The sequence below is a fragment of the Candidozyma haemuli genome, assembly GCF_002926055.2.
Source record: "Candidozyma haemuli strain B11899 chromosome Unknown D_2014730914, whole genome shotgun sequence".
Lineage (NCBI taxonomy): Eukaryota > Fungi > Ascomycota > Pichiomycetes > Serinales > Metschnikowiaceae > Candidozyma > Candidozyma haemuli.
Genome location: NW_020289911.1, coordinates 18,697 through 35,440, shown reverse-complemented (window position 1 = coordinate 35,440; position 16,744 = coordinate 18,697). Strand labels below are relative to the sequence as shown.

General features: G+C 46.2%; 6 protein-coding genes and 1 non-coding gene across 7 annotated transcripts; 4 read left to right on the top strand and 3 right to left on the bottom strand. All coding sequences in view use genetic code 12, as the record gives it.

Moving 5' to 3' along the window:
* Positions 1–71: 71 nt before the first annotated feature.
* NIK1 (Nik1p) lies at positions 72–3,347 on the bottom strand (the record flags this gene model as incomplete). The annotated part of the gene is made up of 1 exon (XM_025486135.1): positions 72–3,347. The coding sequence occupies one exon, from the start codon at positions 3,345–3,347 to the stop codon at positions 72–74; it is 3,276 nt and encodes a 1,091-aa protein (XP_025343685.1).
* Positions 3,348–4,461: 1,114 nt separating this feature from the next.
* Positions 4,462–6,213, bottom strand: SAP9 (aspartyl protease; the record flags this gene model as incomplete). The annotated part of the gene is made up of 1 exon (XM_025486134.1): positions 4,462–6,213. One exon carries the CDS (start codon positions 6,211–6,213, stop codon positions 4,462–4,464), a length of 1,752 nt encoding a protein of 583 aa, XP_025343684.1.
* Positions 6,214–8,812: 2,599 nt separating this feature from the next.
* Positions 8,813–9,778, top strand: HLJ1 (type I HSP40 co-chaperone; the record flags this gene model as incomplete). The annotated part of the gene is made up of 1 exon (XM_025486133.1): positions 8,813–9,778. The coding sequence occupies one exon, from the start codon at positions 8,813–8,815 to the stop codon at positions 9,776–9,778; it is 966 nt and encodes a 321-aa protein (XP_025343683.1).
* A 638-nt stretch (positions 9,779–10,416) lies between these two features.
* SPS20 (Sps20p) lies at positions 10,417–11,283 on the top strand (the record flags this gene model as incomplete). Its single annotated transcript, XM_025486132.1, has 1 exon — positions 10,417–11,283. One exon carries the CDS (start codon positions 10,417–10,419, stop codon positions 11,281–11,283), a length of 867 nt encoding a protein of 288 aa, XP_025343682.1.
* A 1,058-nt stretch (positions 11,284–12,341) lies between these two features.
* On the top strand, positions 12,342–13,664 carry MCA1 (Ca(2+)-dependent cysteine protease; the record flags this gene model as incomplete). The annotated part of the gene is made up of 1 exon (XM_025486131.1): positions 12,342–13,664. One exon carries the CDS (start codon positions 12,342–12,344, stop codon positions 13,662–13,664), a length of 1,323 nt encoding a protein of 440 aa, XP_025343681.1.
* A 341-nt stretch (positions 13,665–14,005) lies between these two features.
* CXQ85_002459 (uncharacterized protein) lies at positions 14,006–16,468 on the top strand (the record flags this gene model as incomplete). The annotated part of the gene is made up of 1 exon (XM_025486130.1): positions 14,006–16,468. The coding sequence occupies one exon, from the start codon at positions 14,006–14,008 to the stop codon at positions 16,466–16,468; it is 2,463 nt and encodes an 820-aa protein (XP_025343680.1).
* Positions 16,469–16,614: 146 nt separating this feature from the next.
* CXQ85_002458 lies at positions 16,615–16,686 on the bottom strand. The gene has a single exon. It is a non-coding gene; the product is annotated as a tRNA-Asp (tRNA).
* Positions 16,687–16,744: the final 58 nt, after the last annotated feature.

Here is a 16,744-nt window from a genome sequence, read left to right as displayed (position 1 = left end):
TTTATATTTATCAGCATCACTTGTAGCGTATTTCGTTTCAGCTATTCGTAGTTTTATCTGTAATACTGTTCTTACTCAGAGTCCTTTTTCGTTGGTACTGAGCTTTCAGTCATGCTCCGGTGCTCGATAGCCAAGGCACCCGGACGAATCACATCTAAGTTCCCATCGGATTTCCTAGAGAATGTCCTGAGATGCGGGCTATCTGGAGTACCGTTTCCATTGGTACTCGATCCTTTCGTTGGCGACAGGGAAAGGGTGATAAGCTTGGGTTCGTGTTCGGAGTTCTTTATGGATCCCTTCTTCAAGTTCTTTGCAAAGTTAGACGTGCGATTGTTGTTGTTCTGCTTAGACAATTCCTTCAACTGCTTGATATTGTGAATGCACTTTCCAATCGTCTGCATCAACAACTTGGGCTTCAAAGGCTTGGAAACGTAGTCATCCATACCCTTTGCAAGAGATTTCTCTCTATCACCCAACATAGCGTGAGCTGTCAAGGCGATGATAGGAGTACGGAAACTCAACGAATCGATAGGGTTCGACTTCTTTTCCCATTGTCTGATCTTTTCTGTGGCTTCGAAACCTCCCATCACAGGCATCTGGACATCCATGAGAACCACATCGTAATTGCTATTCTTCACAGCCTCGAATGCTTCAAGACCATTCTCCACAACTTCAACTTGATGGCCTTGCTTCTCAAGAATCTTAACAGCAAGTTTCTGATTGACTAAGTTATCCTCGGCAAGCAAAATCTTGTATGAGATAGAATCATCAGTGTTCTGTGCAATAGACCTCGACTCCAATGCCGGTATTATGGCACTGGCAAGGTCGGAAATGGTGCAAGGTGTGTTACCATAGGAGGAAATACCCAAATCAATGCACACTCTCATATTCAATTCAGGAATCGAATGATGCAACAAAACCAATGGGATGTACTTAACCTCGGATCGTAGTCTCAAACTCTTAGCAATTTCAATCGAGTCAATCATGATAATGTCATACTGGATAGGCTCTTCGAAGTTGACGTCAGTAATATCACGGACAATCACAGGACTCAAGCCCAATTCCATGATTCCATTCTTCAACTCCTGAAGTTCGTTTTCGGTATGCTCGCTAGAAACAAACAAAACGTAGTGGCCTCTGAAAGGTAAGAGTTGTTCCGAGTCCAGCGTGTATCTAATCTTTGAAGGAGACACACTCACTGTGAATGAGAAATTAGAACCATGACCGTAGTCAGAAGTGACCCGGATTTCACCACCCATCAATTGAATCAACTGTTTAGAAATAGACAAACCCAAACCGGTACCACCAAACTTTCTGGTAGTAGAACCATCAGCCTGACAGAAAGTGTCGAAAATCAATCCCAACTTGTCTTTCTCGATACCGATACCTGTATCACTAACGCAGAACTCCAAGAGAAGCTTATTGGCCTCTTCAGGGATTCTCTCAGCCTTCTTCACACTCACACTAACCTTACCCTTCTTGGTGAACTTGATGGCATTACCGGCAAGATTAAGAATAACCTGTCGAAGTCTGAAGGAATCACCAATCAAGTTATCAGGGAAGGATGAATCGCATCTGTACGTAAGATCCAAGTTCTTTTCGATCGCTTTCACAGCAAGAGTTTTGAGAGCTCCAAAAACGTTACCTCTCAAGGAGAAGTCGATTTGCTCGACAGTCATCCTGTTAGCTTCAATCTTGGAAATATCCAAAATATCATCAATAATCGTAAGCAAGGAGTTAGCCAAATTGTGCACAATACTCAACATTTCACGCTGGTATTGCGTAAGCTCAGTGTCTAAAGATAATTGTGTCATACCAATAATACCGTTCAAAGGCGTTCTGATCTCGTGAGACATGTTGGCCAAGAACTCGGACTTGGCGCTGTTTGCCAACTCGGCAGCTTCTCTAGCAGCAGTGTTTCTCTGAATCGATTCTCTCAAGTTAAACACCATCTGGTTAATCTTCGTCTTCAAGGCATCCATTTCACCAGAAGCCTCAACAGTAATAAATCTAGTAAAGTCACCATCGGTAGCAGCAGCAGTAATTTGAGCGAAAGCTCTCACTTGCGAGGTCAAGTTAGAAGCCATAGTATTGACATTGGATGTAATTTCCTTCCACAAACCATCGACATCGCTGACTTGAGCTTGGATACCCAACTTACCATTAATACCGACATCACGAGCAACCTTCGACACTTCAGAAGCGAAAAGTTGCAAAGAGTCCACCATTTTATTGATAGTATTCTTCAATTGTAAGATTTCACCTTGGGCGTGAACATCAATTTTCTGAGACAAGTCACCATGGGCGACAGCAGTAGTAACCGTAGCGATAGATCTAACCTGATTAGTCAAATTCGTGGCCATGAGGTTGACGTTTTCTGTGACAGCCTTCCAGGCGCCCTCAACGTCCTTGACGTTGGCTTGGCCACCCAAAATACCTAACGTACCGACCTCGCGGGACAATGTAGTAACTTCTAAAGCAAAATTCTGCAATCGATCCACCATCTGGTTGATGGTCAATTTCAAGTCTAAAATCTCACCTTTACAATCAGCAGTAACCTTCTTCGATAATTCACCTTTAGCCACAGCGGTGGTGACGTTGGCGATGTTTCTCACCTGAGTAGTCAAATTCAAAGCCATAGCGTTGACATTATCAGTTAATTCTTTCCAAATACCTTCGACATTTTCAATGAAAGCCTGTCCACCTAAAATACCCAAGACACCGACATCACGAGCCACTTTGGACACTTCGAAAGCAAACTTTCGAAGTTGATCCACCATGGTATTGATTGTCATTTGCAACTGCAAGATTTCACCTTGGGCATGGACATTAATCTTTCTACTCAAGTCACCCTGGGCGACAGCACGAGTCACGTCGGCGATTTCACGCACCTGGTTTGTCAAATTAAGAGCCATAATGTTCACGTTATCGGTCAAGGAACGCCAGATACCCACCAGGCCTTCGTTCTTGGCCTGGCCTCCTAGCTCACCGTTGGCAACCTCAGTGGCGACCTTAGTAACTTCGTTGGCAAAGGCCTGAAGCTGGTCCATCATAGTATTAATGGTAATTTTCACTTTAAGAATCTCTGGGTCCAGCTCAACAGGATGGATTTCAACCTTCTTGGACAAATCGCCCATGGCAACAGATATCACAACGGTACCAATCTCAGAAAGAGCCACCTTAAACGCCTTATTGGCTTCACAAGCCGTCTGGTGCTCCACAGACAAGTTGTGTATCTGCATCTCCTGGCTCTTCACCAACAGAAGCAAGTCCTGCTGTATCAGCGGGGCCTTTTCGGCAAACTGTGCCGGGTCTTCCAAGATCGACAACAACTGAGTTGCGTTCATGGGGTGATCTAACCGAGGCCTCTTTGGGGATTCAAAATCGGGGACAGCAAGGTGGCTAAACAAACGGCGTGGTCAAGGGGAGAATGTAGATGTTATAAATGGGAAAATACCAGCGGGATGCTCTCGTGAACCAACCTAGAGTGTTGTTTCTCTTCGGGAGACGGGTCAAAGGAAATAAAAAAGGAAAGGGAGAAAAAGGGAAAAATGGGGCTCAGACTTTGGGGTATGTTTTTTTCCTTCAGGAAAGGGAGCGTTCGTTTTTTTCTCTCTCTGTATGGCGTATGGCAAGGGACACTGAGGAATGTCAATACAGAAAATTACGATCTCTGGTATTATTCTTCGTCTTTTTTTTTTTATTGTCCCCTGGAGTGCGACGTCACAGTTACCCAAGCAGTGGCGGCTAAGTAAAAACAGACTATGTCTTTTTTTGGTGTCTCTTTTTGGTGCCCTTTCTGGCCGGGAAGAGTGATATTTATATGGGGAAGTTGTTTTTTCTGTTTGGCGTGCGTCTGATTGCAGGGTCTTGACAGAAAAAATAGAAATGGAAATTATTTATCTACTGGCCCAAGAGGCCCAGCCAGAGCATGCCAGGGAGAGACATAGTTTATGGGAAGTCATGCCTGGCGGGTTAACGTATTTTGTGGGAGGATCCGTAGGGGCGTAGGAAAGTTAGTTTGGTGCTTGGTATGGAGGGGAGGGGGTGATTGCTGCTGTGGTGCTCTGCATTATAGAGTATGGAGTCATGATGTTGTGAGGAAGGGTTGTAGGTCTCGGCTGTAGGAGGGGGTAAGCTGGGGGTGGAGAATTAGGAACCCCGAGGGTGAAAAAATAACGAAGGCCAGAGGGGTAGATGTACGGTGTGGCTGGTGCACTTGGGACAATCTGGATGGTGGTATACCGAGGTTGTATTGAGGCTGGCGCTGGTCTTGACTTGGCGGCAGCAATGGTATTAGCCTGGTCTTAGTGAAACTCGTTTCATGCTGTTCGATGATGTCATAGCTTTGTGTTTGTTTTCTCTGCGCTGCAGGTACCCTACTACTACTGGTGAAGTGAATTATAGTATCCCAATTTTTTTCCATACATACACTCTATAGAGAGTTTTCTATCCAGTGCCTTAGACCAAAGCAAAGATCCCAACGGCTCCCATGGCCACGGCCAAAGGCCAGCTGAAATGGAAGCTGGAAGCGTCACTGTTTCTGACGTTTCCTGAGTTGATGGCAGTGACAGAAGACGAGTCGTCGTCTGAAGAGCTGCCAAACGATGGCGAAGCGCTGGCTCTTGGGGCCGACTCAGAGTCTGGGATCAGCGACAGAACAACCTGGATATCCTCGTCGCTGGTGTACTTGGCTTGCGCCAAACTGATAGTGTAGTCATCTAAATCGTAAACGACATAGGCACTTCTAAGGAAGTTTCCGCCCAACACAGCGTAGTCCACAGAATTCTGGGAGCTGGATTGAGGCAAGATACCCAAGAAACATTGTCTACCGGAGTTGATGATCAACTCTGAAACAGGAACTCTGATACGAGCACCGCTAAAGTTGAACACAATGTGGGCGTTGTTGGTGTTGAAGTTACAACTCAACTGGTAGTAACCGTATGAACGCAGGTAGGATGCAGAGAGCAACGAAGCAACCCTCTCGAGAAGATTTTCTGGGAAGTAGGTAAGAGTAGTACCAGAATCCAACAAGGCTGGGTAGCTTGTGGATGAGATGGACTCGTTCTGGTTCGAACTCTCAAACGTAAGACCACTCATTGTAATATCCAAACGAATAGGGTTTCTTCTGGTGCTTGCATAAATGTTGACAATAGGCACAGTTTGCAACTGGCCCTCGTACTTAGCTCTATCGATAGCACCGAACAAAATAGAACCGGTACTTGCTTTTGGAGAGTCCAAATAAAGTGAGTAGACATTCTTGTTGATAAGACCCTGGCTGACCAATCTCATAGGCAAGTTTTCGTACTGGTATGGGTTAACAACGGTGAATCCCGAGTATGTGGACTCCAAGCCTGGAAGACCAATACCCAAAACACCGAAAGCCGAGTCCGAGTGGTTCACCAAGGCAAAACTCAAGTCGGTCACGTTGGTGTTGCCAAAGAGAACGTGATCCTGGCCCCAAACACCTGAAGCTGACGTGCCATCAGCATACAGAATGAAGAACTCAGGAGCAGTATCGTTTTGAGACCAAGTGTCTGAAGTACCAGTCTCGTAGGAACCATAGGAAGTACAAGTGTTTGTAGTTCTAGAACCGTCTGGGCCAGAAGGTCTGTTACCACCGCCACCGCTCAGGCCCGAAGGGACCGACGTGCCACTGAAAAAGATTGTACTGAAGCAGAAAAGACCGTTGCAGTCCTTATTTTGCAAGGAGGCAGTAGGAACATCGGTAACCTTCGAAGGCTCAACGAGTTCCTTATTCTGGTTACCTTCCAACTCATCGTGGGCCTTGATGGCCTCGTCCAACGCCTCAAGGTCAGCAAAGTTCTTTCTCTTTGTCTTTGCAGGCAGTTGGGGCAATTCTTCACGCTTATTCACGCCCGTAAGCTCATAGCCTCTCTTAGCCAGGCTACTTCTTGGAGTAACACCACAAGTAACGTCAGGAGGCATAACCCAAAGATCTGAAGAGCCCGTGTCGACCAAAACGCCAACCTTATCACCCAGACTGCCGATCTTCAAGTCAGCTCTATAAAAAGACCGTTCGTTATGGAGAACCATTTCCTCAGTATCATCTCTCTTAACAAAAGTAGGTCTCCTATCGCTGCCCATGTCGTTCTTATCGTTACCATGGAGAACCTCAAAATCTAGTTTAAACGCTCCAGCAGCCAAAGCTGGAATAGCATTCAAGGCCACAGCCGCCAATGCCAACTTCATTTTTTATAGTAAAGTCTAGTAAATAGATGGAATCAAGTAAAAACTCGCAGCGGCAGTGCTCTATTTAAGCGACATCCCAGAGTGCGCATTTTTCTGACGGCAACTGCGGCACAGCCTGAAGAGCCTACAGAAGGAGATTATTTCTTGTCCCCCAAAGCAACTTTTGTGCAGACAAGATGGGCATTTCCAGACCCTCCGTAGTATACAAGGCTGAAAAGAGAAAAAATAGAAGATATCCACATGGAAGAGGTGGAGGTGGTTGCTGGCGCGGTGGCTGCAAAAGTCGTTTTATGGCTTTCGAGGCACCGTTTGAGGCTTGTGTGAGCCATGAAGGAGCAACTGGAACGAAGTCAAGTACACAAAGAGTAGAGCAAACAGAGTAAACAGAGTAAACAGAGTAAAAACAACAAAAACAGAGCAAAAGCTAAATCAACAGAAAAGGAGTTGGATCGCTTTTTCTTAGCTCCCACCGGTTTGTGGACCCCGCCAGATCCATCCTCTGGTTTGTGTCTCCTTCTTGCTTTTCGCAGCCAGCAATAGAAGCCCACTGCAGCAACGTCTAAGAATAGCAGGAGAAATGAGAATGAATAGCATTCAAAGAGATTGTATTACTTGATTTGGATGTATTTCCGAATAAACCACCAAAACCATCAAATCATCTTCAAATCATCATTCTTTCCGTTTACGCTGCTCTACAGAACCCTCCTGGAACCGCGCCTCACCGCTGACCTTCAGATACTTCTTCTGTGTCTGCACAAACCATGGATTGGTCAGAGCGCTCCTTTGGAGGATGCCAAGAAACACAAAGCATGGTCGACTGGTGACCCCACGGACGTTTTTCTAGAAACCGTACGGATGTGTTTGTCTTACATTTGTCAGCGAAGGAGGTGGTTTGTTGGTGGTTGGAGGTGGTTGGGGGTGGTTGAATATTGGGAGTGGTTGCAAAACGGTCGCTTCCTGGATCAGGTAGCTTTGGTCGGCTATCAAAGGGGAAATAGCGTGGACGAAGGTTTGGCTTTGTGGATGAAGTTTTGATTTGGCAAGGAATCTCGAGTGGTAGTGGGAGCTGGTGGTACATTGATCGGTGGCACATTGGTCAGTAGACCAGGCTTAACACTTCATTATCGTTTGGGCTATACCACCGCCGCAGTGCCGAGACTTCTTGAACTTGGTCTAAATCTGTATCTCGGTGTCGGTGTCGGTGTCGGTCGGGGTTCGATACGGATTGGTGTGTGTGGGTATCCGAAACCCTGACCAGGCTTTTTCTTGGAACTGACTTTAAGCTTGGGGCGTCTGGCTACAGTCGGCAAGGCTCGGCAAGATAAGATGCTACCGATGTAAATGTGTTTCCTAAAACGTGCTTAATGACCTGGGGGCCTTTGTTCTTTTGTGCCCCTTGCATGGGTAATTTACGAAGGGAAGAGGCAGTGTAGAAGACGAGGGGAAGTCATGGACCGTTGCCTGTGTCTTTGATTTGGGAGTTGCTTCCGTTCTATTTGGAATTTTGCGTTGCTGATCAAACGGTGATCGGTCTGGTTTCTGGATTGGCTGTTTGGTTACCCAACAGCATTTTCTGCCTCCGCTGGGTCAGTTTCTCGTGAACCTGTAGTACTAGTCTGTAGTACCTCTACAAGTCTCTTATTAAGTCTACTAGAAGGCTTAACTAGATCTCTGGAAAGAGATAGGGAACTAAGAACTACTTGTTTCCCGTGGGCTTTGTCATGCTGAGGGATCAGTACTAACCCATGAAGACCAATTAGAGGTAAAATGCCTTCAGATTAGTCTTAAAATCATTTTCAAGCTAAAGAGGCTCTTTCACTTCCCTTGAGTTCCCTTTTTTAAGCTCAAGGTTGAAAAATCAGTCTATCAGTTTCGTTAAGGCACTTTTATCACCAGTTGGTAAGCCTATGCACAAAGAAATGGCTCTTGAAGACACTTTTAGCATTTTATCAGCATCTAGGGCACTTAAAAATATCGATTAAGCTCAAATCTATCCCCAAAGGCCTTTCTTCCACGTTATATGGCCACTTGTCCCTCCCATTAAAGGCAAGTCCAGGTAAACTAGTTTTGCTCATAAATCGCTCAAACATTGGATTTGAATGCTGAAACTTCTCATGCACACTCTTCAAAGCGAAATCTAAACTCTGGAATACTCAAAAATTGACATTTTTTCTGGTCACCCATTTCATCCCTTATATACCACTAAAAAACAGTATTTTTCAACTATGGGCGTGTGGTCTAGTGGTATGATTCTCGCTTTGGGCGACGATGCGGTACACTGCATTGATCAAAACTGTGAGAGGCCCTGGGTTCAATTCCCAGCATGCCCCTTTTTTTACTTTTCAAAAGTAACTTTTAAATTAATTTTTTGGCATGTTGTCTCGTTGCAAACAACCAGGCAAAGCCCAAAAAATTATTGTTCCCTCCCCTAAGCAGCAGACCAACTATATCGGTGGCCTTTCCTCGCTTAGTAGAGATTCCTGCACAGATGCCCTCTTTTCCTCTCAACACTCTGGGTTTGGTTATCCTGATAGAATCTTCTATACCGAATCGACAACCCACTGTGGCCCCAGCATTCATCCTTCCCACGCCACTAAGCATGTCACATTCCAAAGACCAGGAACAGATCGTTCTCAGGGTCTTATCTCATAAACCCCACCAGTTCTACGAGATTCTCTCGGTCACCAAAACCTCTTCCGATGGAGAAATCAAAAAGTCATACAGAAAGCTAGCCATCAAGCTTCATCCAGATAAAAACCCACATCCAAGAGCTGCTGAAGCTTTCAAGCATGTCAACAAAGCATGGGAAGTGCTTAGTGACCCTGGCAAGCGTAAGATGTTTGACCAGACGGGCGCTGACCCAGACCTGAGAGGAGCACCATCAGGATTCTCTTCAGCTTCGGCATACGGCGGTTCGCCATTTGGCGGTGCATCGAGCTTTTCTGGGTTCCAGCAGCAAGGGTTCAATACGGATTTCCAGGATGATATTTTCAACATGTTCTTTGGTGGAGGTATGCCTCAAGGTGGCGCTCAGACGTTTACATTTGGTAACAACGGCTTTTCATTTAACACGTTTGGTGGCGGACAAGATTTCTTCAGCAACACGCGTGCACAGCAAAGAAGACAACAAAGAAGAAGACACGAGGAGCAGCAAAGGAAGCAGGCCACCGGTTGGGATACCATTGTACAGATACTTCCCTTGGTGGTGATTCTTCTTGGAATGCTCTTATCTACGCTTTTTGCAGACGATGCGCCGGATTATTCATTTACAAAAACGGCTAAATTCAATGTCAAGAGAACCACACCGGCCCACAAAATTCCGTTCTTCGTGAAGCCAGGTTTCACCAAAGATATCAACGATAGACAGCTCAGAAACTTTGATAAGAAGGTGGAGGCGCTGTACGTGAGAGACACACAGAACAACTGTGCTAGGGAACAGATTAAGAGGAACGATCTCATGGAGGATGCCCAGGGCTGGTTTTTCACCGATCAGCGGAAGCTCGATCAGGCGCTGAAGATGCCTATGCCCAACTGTAAGCGGTTGAGAGATCTTGGGATTTTATAAGAATAACGATATAGGAGAGATGACACAAAAGGATATTTAACGCATGGCAAAGACAGAAGACGCCGTGGGAGGCGTTGCAAGTGATGTACTAGTACAGGATGGACCAAAAGGTGGTTTAGAGGCGTGAAGTGTGGCGCAACATGAAGGTTGCTGATTGAACCAGAAGGCTGCAAAGCAGTCCAGGGGTCCTGAAAATTATCTATCAAAGGGACCAAACCATCATACAATACACCATACGGGATATATCACACTGGAGATAATGGTGGCACACTTTGGAAATCAGACCCTATGAAAAATGGTGAATGAAAATTCACGTGGCTAGGGGCGCAAACAGCCTATGCTAGTGGTTACGAGAAGCCCAACGATAACTTAAGCTTAAACGGCCTTGTTAATCCCCTCCTCCTCACGATATGTCCGTATCACTAAATCCTCCCCAAGCAACCCTACAATGGCCTCGGTCTTCGGGCCTAGTGGTGTTTTGCAGCCGCGATCCATACTAGCTTTTCGGCTCTGGTTATGGCCCTCGGTACCCCGCAAAAAAACGGTCTCACCACACACAGAAAAAAAAAATGCTATATATGCGCGGACAGTCCCCTTGGAAAGAAATCTCGATCAACTATAATCCCTATTTATTTGCAATGAGCACTTTGGACCAATCTTTCGTCGACAACTCTTCCTGGAAACCAGACCTTTTCAAAGACAAGGTCGTTTTCGTCACCGGTGGTGCCGGCACCATCTGTAGGGTCCAGGTTGAGGCCCTTGTGCTTTTGGGAGCCAACGCTGCCATCATTGGTAGAAACCCAGAGAAGACCGCCAAGGCTGCTGCTGAGATCCAGGCCTTGAGACCAGGTGCTAAGGTTATTGGTATTGGTCTGATTGATGTGAGAGAGGTTGACCAGTTGGCTGGCGCTGCCAAGAAGACCGTTGCTGAGTTGGGTAAGATTGACTTTGTCATTGCCGGTGCCGCTGGTAACTTCCTTTCTGACTTCAACCACTTGTCTGCCAACGCTTTCAAGTCTGTTGTGCTGATTGACTTGTTGGGTTCTTACAACACCGTCAAGGCCACTTTCAGCGAGCTTAAGAAGAACAAGGGTGCTATCCTTTTCGTTTCTGCCACTTTGCACTACTACGGTGTGCCATTCCAGGCCCACGTCGGTGCTGCCAAGGCTGGTATTGACGCCTTGTCCAACGCTTTGGCTGTTGAGCTCGGTCCTTTGGGTATCAGATCCAACTGTATTGCCCCAGGTGCCATTGCTGGTACTGAGGGTTTCGAGAGATTGTCTCCTTCCGGTGCTGATGGCCAGGGTAAGGTTCCATTGGCCAGATGGGGTACTACCAGAGACATTGCTGAGTCTACTGTCTTTTTGTTCTCTCCAGCTGCTTCCTACGTCACCGGTACCATCCAGGTTGTTGACGGTGGTTACTGGCACCTCGGTAACTTTGCTGGTGAGTTCTACCCAGACGTTATCAAGAACCAGAACAGCATTGAGAACCCAAAGTTGTAAGTTCTCCAGCTACGCGATAAGCACATATTAACTATATAAACCACGGAATCACCAGTTTTTGCTATTTTGCTTTGTAGATGGAAACCGTTGAGGAATACCCGGCTACGTCAAGACCTGTGAAAATTACTTTTAACCCGTCGTACATGAATCTTGAAGCATATGCGTCTTTAGCATTTGAGAAGTGACACCAAAACGACCAAGCGTTTAAGATTGAAGAAGATAGACTTATACAAGTACTTTGTTTATTTAAGTTCGTTTTGACGAAAGTGTTAATTGGAGTGTTGCTTCAATTAGAATCATTTGAATTGGGGTATTCAGCTCACAGAGGCTTCTTCCGAAAGCCACCTTCCCGAGGGACCCCAGTGAAACACCAAAATCCATGAATTTGTAGAAATTAAGCTTATTTCACTGGAAATTCAAATTACACTCTTTTATTGTTGTACATTCACTTGTCTTCATTCTCCATTGGATATGTACTGTTACCTAAAGTCCCAATGATCTATAGTTACCACAAAGTGTAAAACTACAAGTAAACCAAAACGAACAAACCCGCCAAAACAAACAAAATTTCATCACTCTTTACCCTCCACTACCCCCAACTTCTCCCCCGGTTATCGTACGTTCCATCCCGAAAGCAACCCTCTTACCCCTATCCATAGATAAGCCCTTCTCCAGTACAAAACAGTACTGAAACCCCAACTATCCCCTAAAAAGCCCCAAACCACTTAACCAACCCAAATAATCCAAATCCTAAAACCAACATGGAAACCACGTTTTGACACTTTCATGTCGCTATGACGTAAGTGTATAACCGACATACCCATCCCCAACCTCCTCCAATTCCACCCACCCAACCACAAAACCACCAAAAAAAAAACCACCAAATAAACCTTCAAAAACTACTTATAATCTCTCATTTTTGACCATCTCTTCCTCTCCCCCACGCCTTCTTTGCACCCTCTGCTTCCTTCTCTGGCATTGTCCTTGACAGCTGTTCTGCAGGGAAAACGAGGCACAACCTTCTCTCCAACTTCCACTCCACCAACCTACTACTCCCCATGTTTCCAGGATCCAACCAGGGAAGAACTTACGGCAACCACCAGGGTGGCTATCCACCCCAACAGGGCGGCGGTTACAACAACTACAGACCTCCACAGGGTCCTCCTCCAGGCCAGTATGGTGCTCCTCCAGGGCCTCCTCCAGGTCAACAATGGGGACCACCACAAGGACCACCACAGGGCTACTCCCAGCAGCCACAGCAGCAGCAGATGAGATCTAACCAGCTCAATTCGCCTCAGTTCATGCAACAGCAGCAACAGTACCAGCAGGCTCAGCTGCAGAGACATGAACAAATGACCAACTTCACTAGACAGCATGGAGGGCAGTCGTTTGAAGGAAACAACGGAGCGGTGCTGGGTCCTACACCGATGAACCCACAGAGTTTCGGTAACAACTCGAATATGACTTTCCAGTACTCGAACTGTACGGGTAAGAGAAAGGCGGTGTTGGTGGGAGTCAACTACTTTGGCACTGCCAACGAGTTGAGAGGGTGTATCAATGATGTGAAGAACATGAGTCGTTTCTTGAACGAGTACTTTGGTTATTCGTATGACGATATGGTCATTTTGACCGATGACCAGCGTGAGTTGGCTAGAATTCCTACTAGAGAGAATATCCTTAGAGCCATGCAATGGCTTGTCAAGGACGCCAGACCGAACGATTCGTATTTTTTCCACTTTTCTGGCCACGGTGGTTTGGTTCCTGATGAGGATGGCGATGAAGAGGACGGGTTCGATTCGTGCGTTTACCCTCTTGACTTTGAAAGAGCTGGCCCTATTTTGGATGATACCATGCACGATTTGATGGTCAAGCCATTGCCTCAAGGTTGCCGTTTGACTGCTTTGTACGATGCTTGTCACTCGGGAACTGCCTTGGACTTGCCTTTTGTGTACTCAACAAAGGGTGTGGTGAAAGAACCAAACTTGTGGAAGGACGCTGGTTCGGGCGCCTTGAACGCGTTTATGAACTACGAGCGTGGTGACATCGGTGGAGCTATTTCTGCTGTTAGTGGCATTTTCAAGAAGGTTTCGAACTCCAAGAGCGTGGATCGTGACGCTATCATCAGAAGTAAGATGTCTGCTGCCGATGTTATTTCCATGTCGGGATGTAAAGACGACCAGACCTCTGCTGATGCCAAAGAGGCCGGCCAGAACACCGGTGCCATGAGTTGGGCGTTTATTTCTACATTAAAAGCCACCAACAACCACTCGTACCTTTCGCTTTTGAACCAGATGAGAGACTTGCTTTCTAGAAAGTACTCCCAGAAGCCTCAGTTGAGTTGCTCGCATCCTCAGGACATGAACTTGAAGTTCATCATGTAAGCAGGCCAAATCCATCTGGCTGCCAGATCTCAGCATCGCATTCACAGTCCAGACACTCATCTATACCATTATACGTTGTTCATGACGTCACACCTCCCAAAAAAAAAGTGTCAGTGACGATAAAACACTTCTCGTTCGGTCTAGCCCCACTAAACCATCTTCCCCAGATAGCTTTGAATTGTTTCACCCTTGTTTACATTTTGTGTTCCTTTTTTTCTCTTCTCCCCTCCTTCCTATTCTTAGTCTTGCGGCCTTTCCTCAATACTGCCTCGCTTGCACGCGAATCTGCAACAAAGCCAAATCTCAACAGTAGTAACTACTTCTCCCACAACCCTCCCAACATGGCCGACAACTTCGAGCGGCACAGGTCTACCAGGTGGGTCAAGGCGGACGTGCCTTCCTACGGCGACCAATGGGGCGACGAATACGATAACTACGACAATTATGACCAGGACGTTCCTGAAGATGAGATCGAAAGAAGGGGGACCGAGAAGAGGACATCAGCAACGCCTAATTTGGTGTTATCTATTGATAATGTGGACCATCGGTTTGACTACGATGACGATGACGACTCTGAACAGGCGTATAGCCAGCCGCCTCTGGCGATTTCTGAGCCTAAGGGTGGGTCGTTTAGAGATACTGAAAGCGGTAGACCAGAAGACAGCGAGAGCAGTGACGAGGATGTGTCTTATATTCCAGAGAGTCCGGATAGAGAGAGATTTGAGACTGAGGAGAGCAAGAGCCAGGCTGATTCAGGTTCCAGAAGACCTGAGGCTTTGGATACTTCTGCTACTTCTCTTAAAGATGACTTTGTTCCACCAACACCGACGTTTTCCCAGTCAAACTTTTCAAATAATATGCCTGAGACTCCAGTTTCCGACCGCAGTTTTGTTTCTGACGCTGATTCTATTCAGAGAGAGCCTGAAACGCTTAATGTGGCTGGTCGCTACGATGACAGTTTGAACGAGATCCAGGAAGACCCACAGCTCGAGGGCGCTGCCACGCGTGACTCGGAAAGTGAACCGCGTGGTCGTCCGCTGGAATTGGTTCTCTCGGTTGATAGGTTGAATTTGGAAGATAGCGACTCCTCTGACGACTCTGATTCGCTTCATTTCAACAACGAGGAGAAAGCTCCCACTGCAAGCACTCTTGCTTTGGGCAACCAGGAGCATGATAATTCACAGGCTGATGATAGTGTTGACTCGCCGTTGCACGTTAATCTGCCTGACCTTCCAGGTGAAAGACGTCCTGTCAAGACAGATGCTTTAGACTCCCTCATTGATGATCTTCAAAAAATGGAGAGACTGTCAACTTATGGTGCTAGCTCATCCTCGGTCAACAAGCAGCCTCAGAGTACTCAAGAAAAGGATATGCCTCCACCCCCTCCAGCGAAGGATTCTGAAGAACAAGGCGATGACAATTTGCCTTCTCTTGCTTCGATACATGATATGTCGCTTCCTAATTTTGAAGACCACTCTTTTAGCGACCTGGCTCCCGAGACATCTAATATCCTTGAAGAAATCACTCCGGAACTGCAAGAAGAAGTCCAGAAGGCCCATGAACTGTATGTTTCCCAGCTTCAAGCCCATAATCCTTCGGTGAAGAAGGCGCCTCCTCAGTCGCCTAATATCGACTTAAAACCTAGAGAGTCAGAGACTGAAGCTCCAGTGGAAGCTCCGTCTACGCCCAAGCAGCAACCTCAGGATACCGATCTGTTGAGGGCTTTTGATCCAAATAACCCTTTGCAAATTGGCGTTCCCGTGCTTTCGCCAGAATCAATCTCCACCAAACACCTTTCGGGAGACTTCACTAATATGCCTCTTCAGCCTCCACAACCGCCTAGAGGTCCCGCTGCCGACATGCTGCGCAGAGATTCTACTATGACCACATCCACTTTCAATATGGGTAACTGGAAACCAAACACAAGCATCTACCGTGACCAGTTTGTTAATGATAATGATAATGAATCGCAAATGAACTTCAGTGTCTATAATGGAAAAGACAACTATGACAAGTTTGTGGGAGCACGTTCTTCCCTGGGATATGCCGAGTCCTTCACAAACTCGAGCACATTATCCGTTCCAGAGACAGTTGCCTTGCCTAGTATACACGAAGATACCTCGGACGCCGATCTCACTAGAGATGATGATGATACTTCAGACGATCGCAGTTTCACTCGTTTGGAGAACAGCAGATCTGATGGCGATCTTTCTTTGCCTGGTAAAGACAAGCGTAGTTCAGACGGCTCAATTTTCAAAGAAGAAAAGCTTACTTTGCCAGGCTCTCTTGACCAGTTACCAAAGGACGGTGATATTGACAACAGTGAGAAGTACAAGTCTATCAGCTCTGTTGATTCGAAGAGTGACAACGAGTTACACCAAAAGCCAGAGAGGTCTGGAACGAAACGTCTTGCCAGCTCATCTTCATTTGGTATCAGCAAACCTCCCAAGCAAAAGTATCCTGTTAGTAAGTGGAAGGACTTGACGAGCCACTCACAGCCAGTCGACAGAATTGAAGCGTTCAAGAATGCCAAACAGCGTGAAATTGAGTACGAGTCCGGATTGCAGTATTGGCTTCAGGAAACCTTGCAAAAGACCGAGGTTTCTCCAAACATGCATATCGGAAAGCTTGCAGAACAGGCTTACCAGAACGCTACACACACAGACATTAGAAGACACACATCAATGGCCCTCAATGCAACTAGTCTTCGAAACAAAGTGTCTTTGGTCAAGGATAAAATGGATACTACAGCTGGATTTGGTCGTCGTTTCTTGAACAAAGGTAAGAAGCTCATGAAGTCGTGAGATGGGTCGCGATGATAGATATAGGGAAATTTAAAGTTATATGGACACAAATAGTATACGTAATCAAAAGAACACAACAAAGAGGAAAAAAATTAGGCAATGTAAACCTTGATAATAGTTAAAAAGAAACAGAAGCAAAAAAGAAGCTCCGAGACGGGGAATTGAACCCCGGTCTACCACGCGACAAGCGGTAATTCTAGCCACTAAACTATCTCGGACTTTAATTGATTTTATTGAAATTTGGTAAGCTATATAATTTGTTTTCATTAGAGCTAA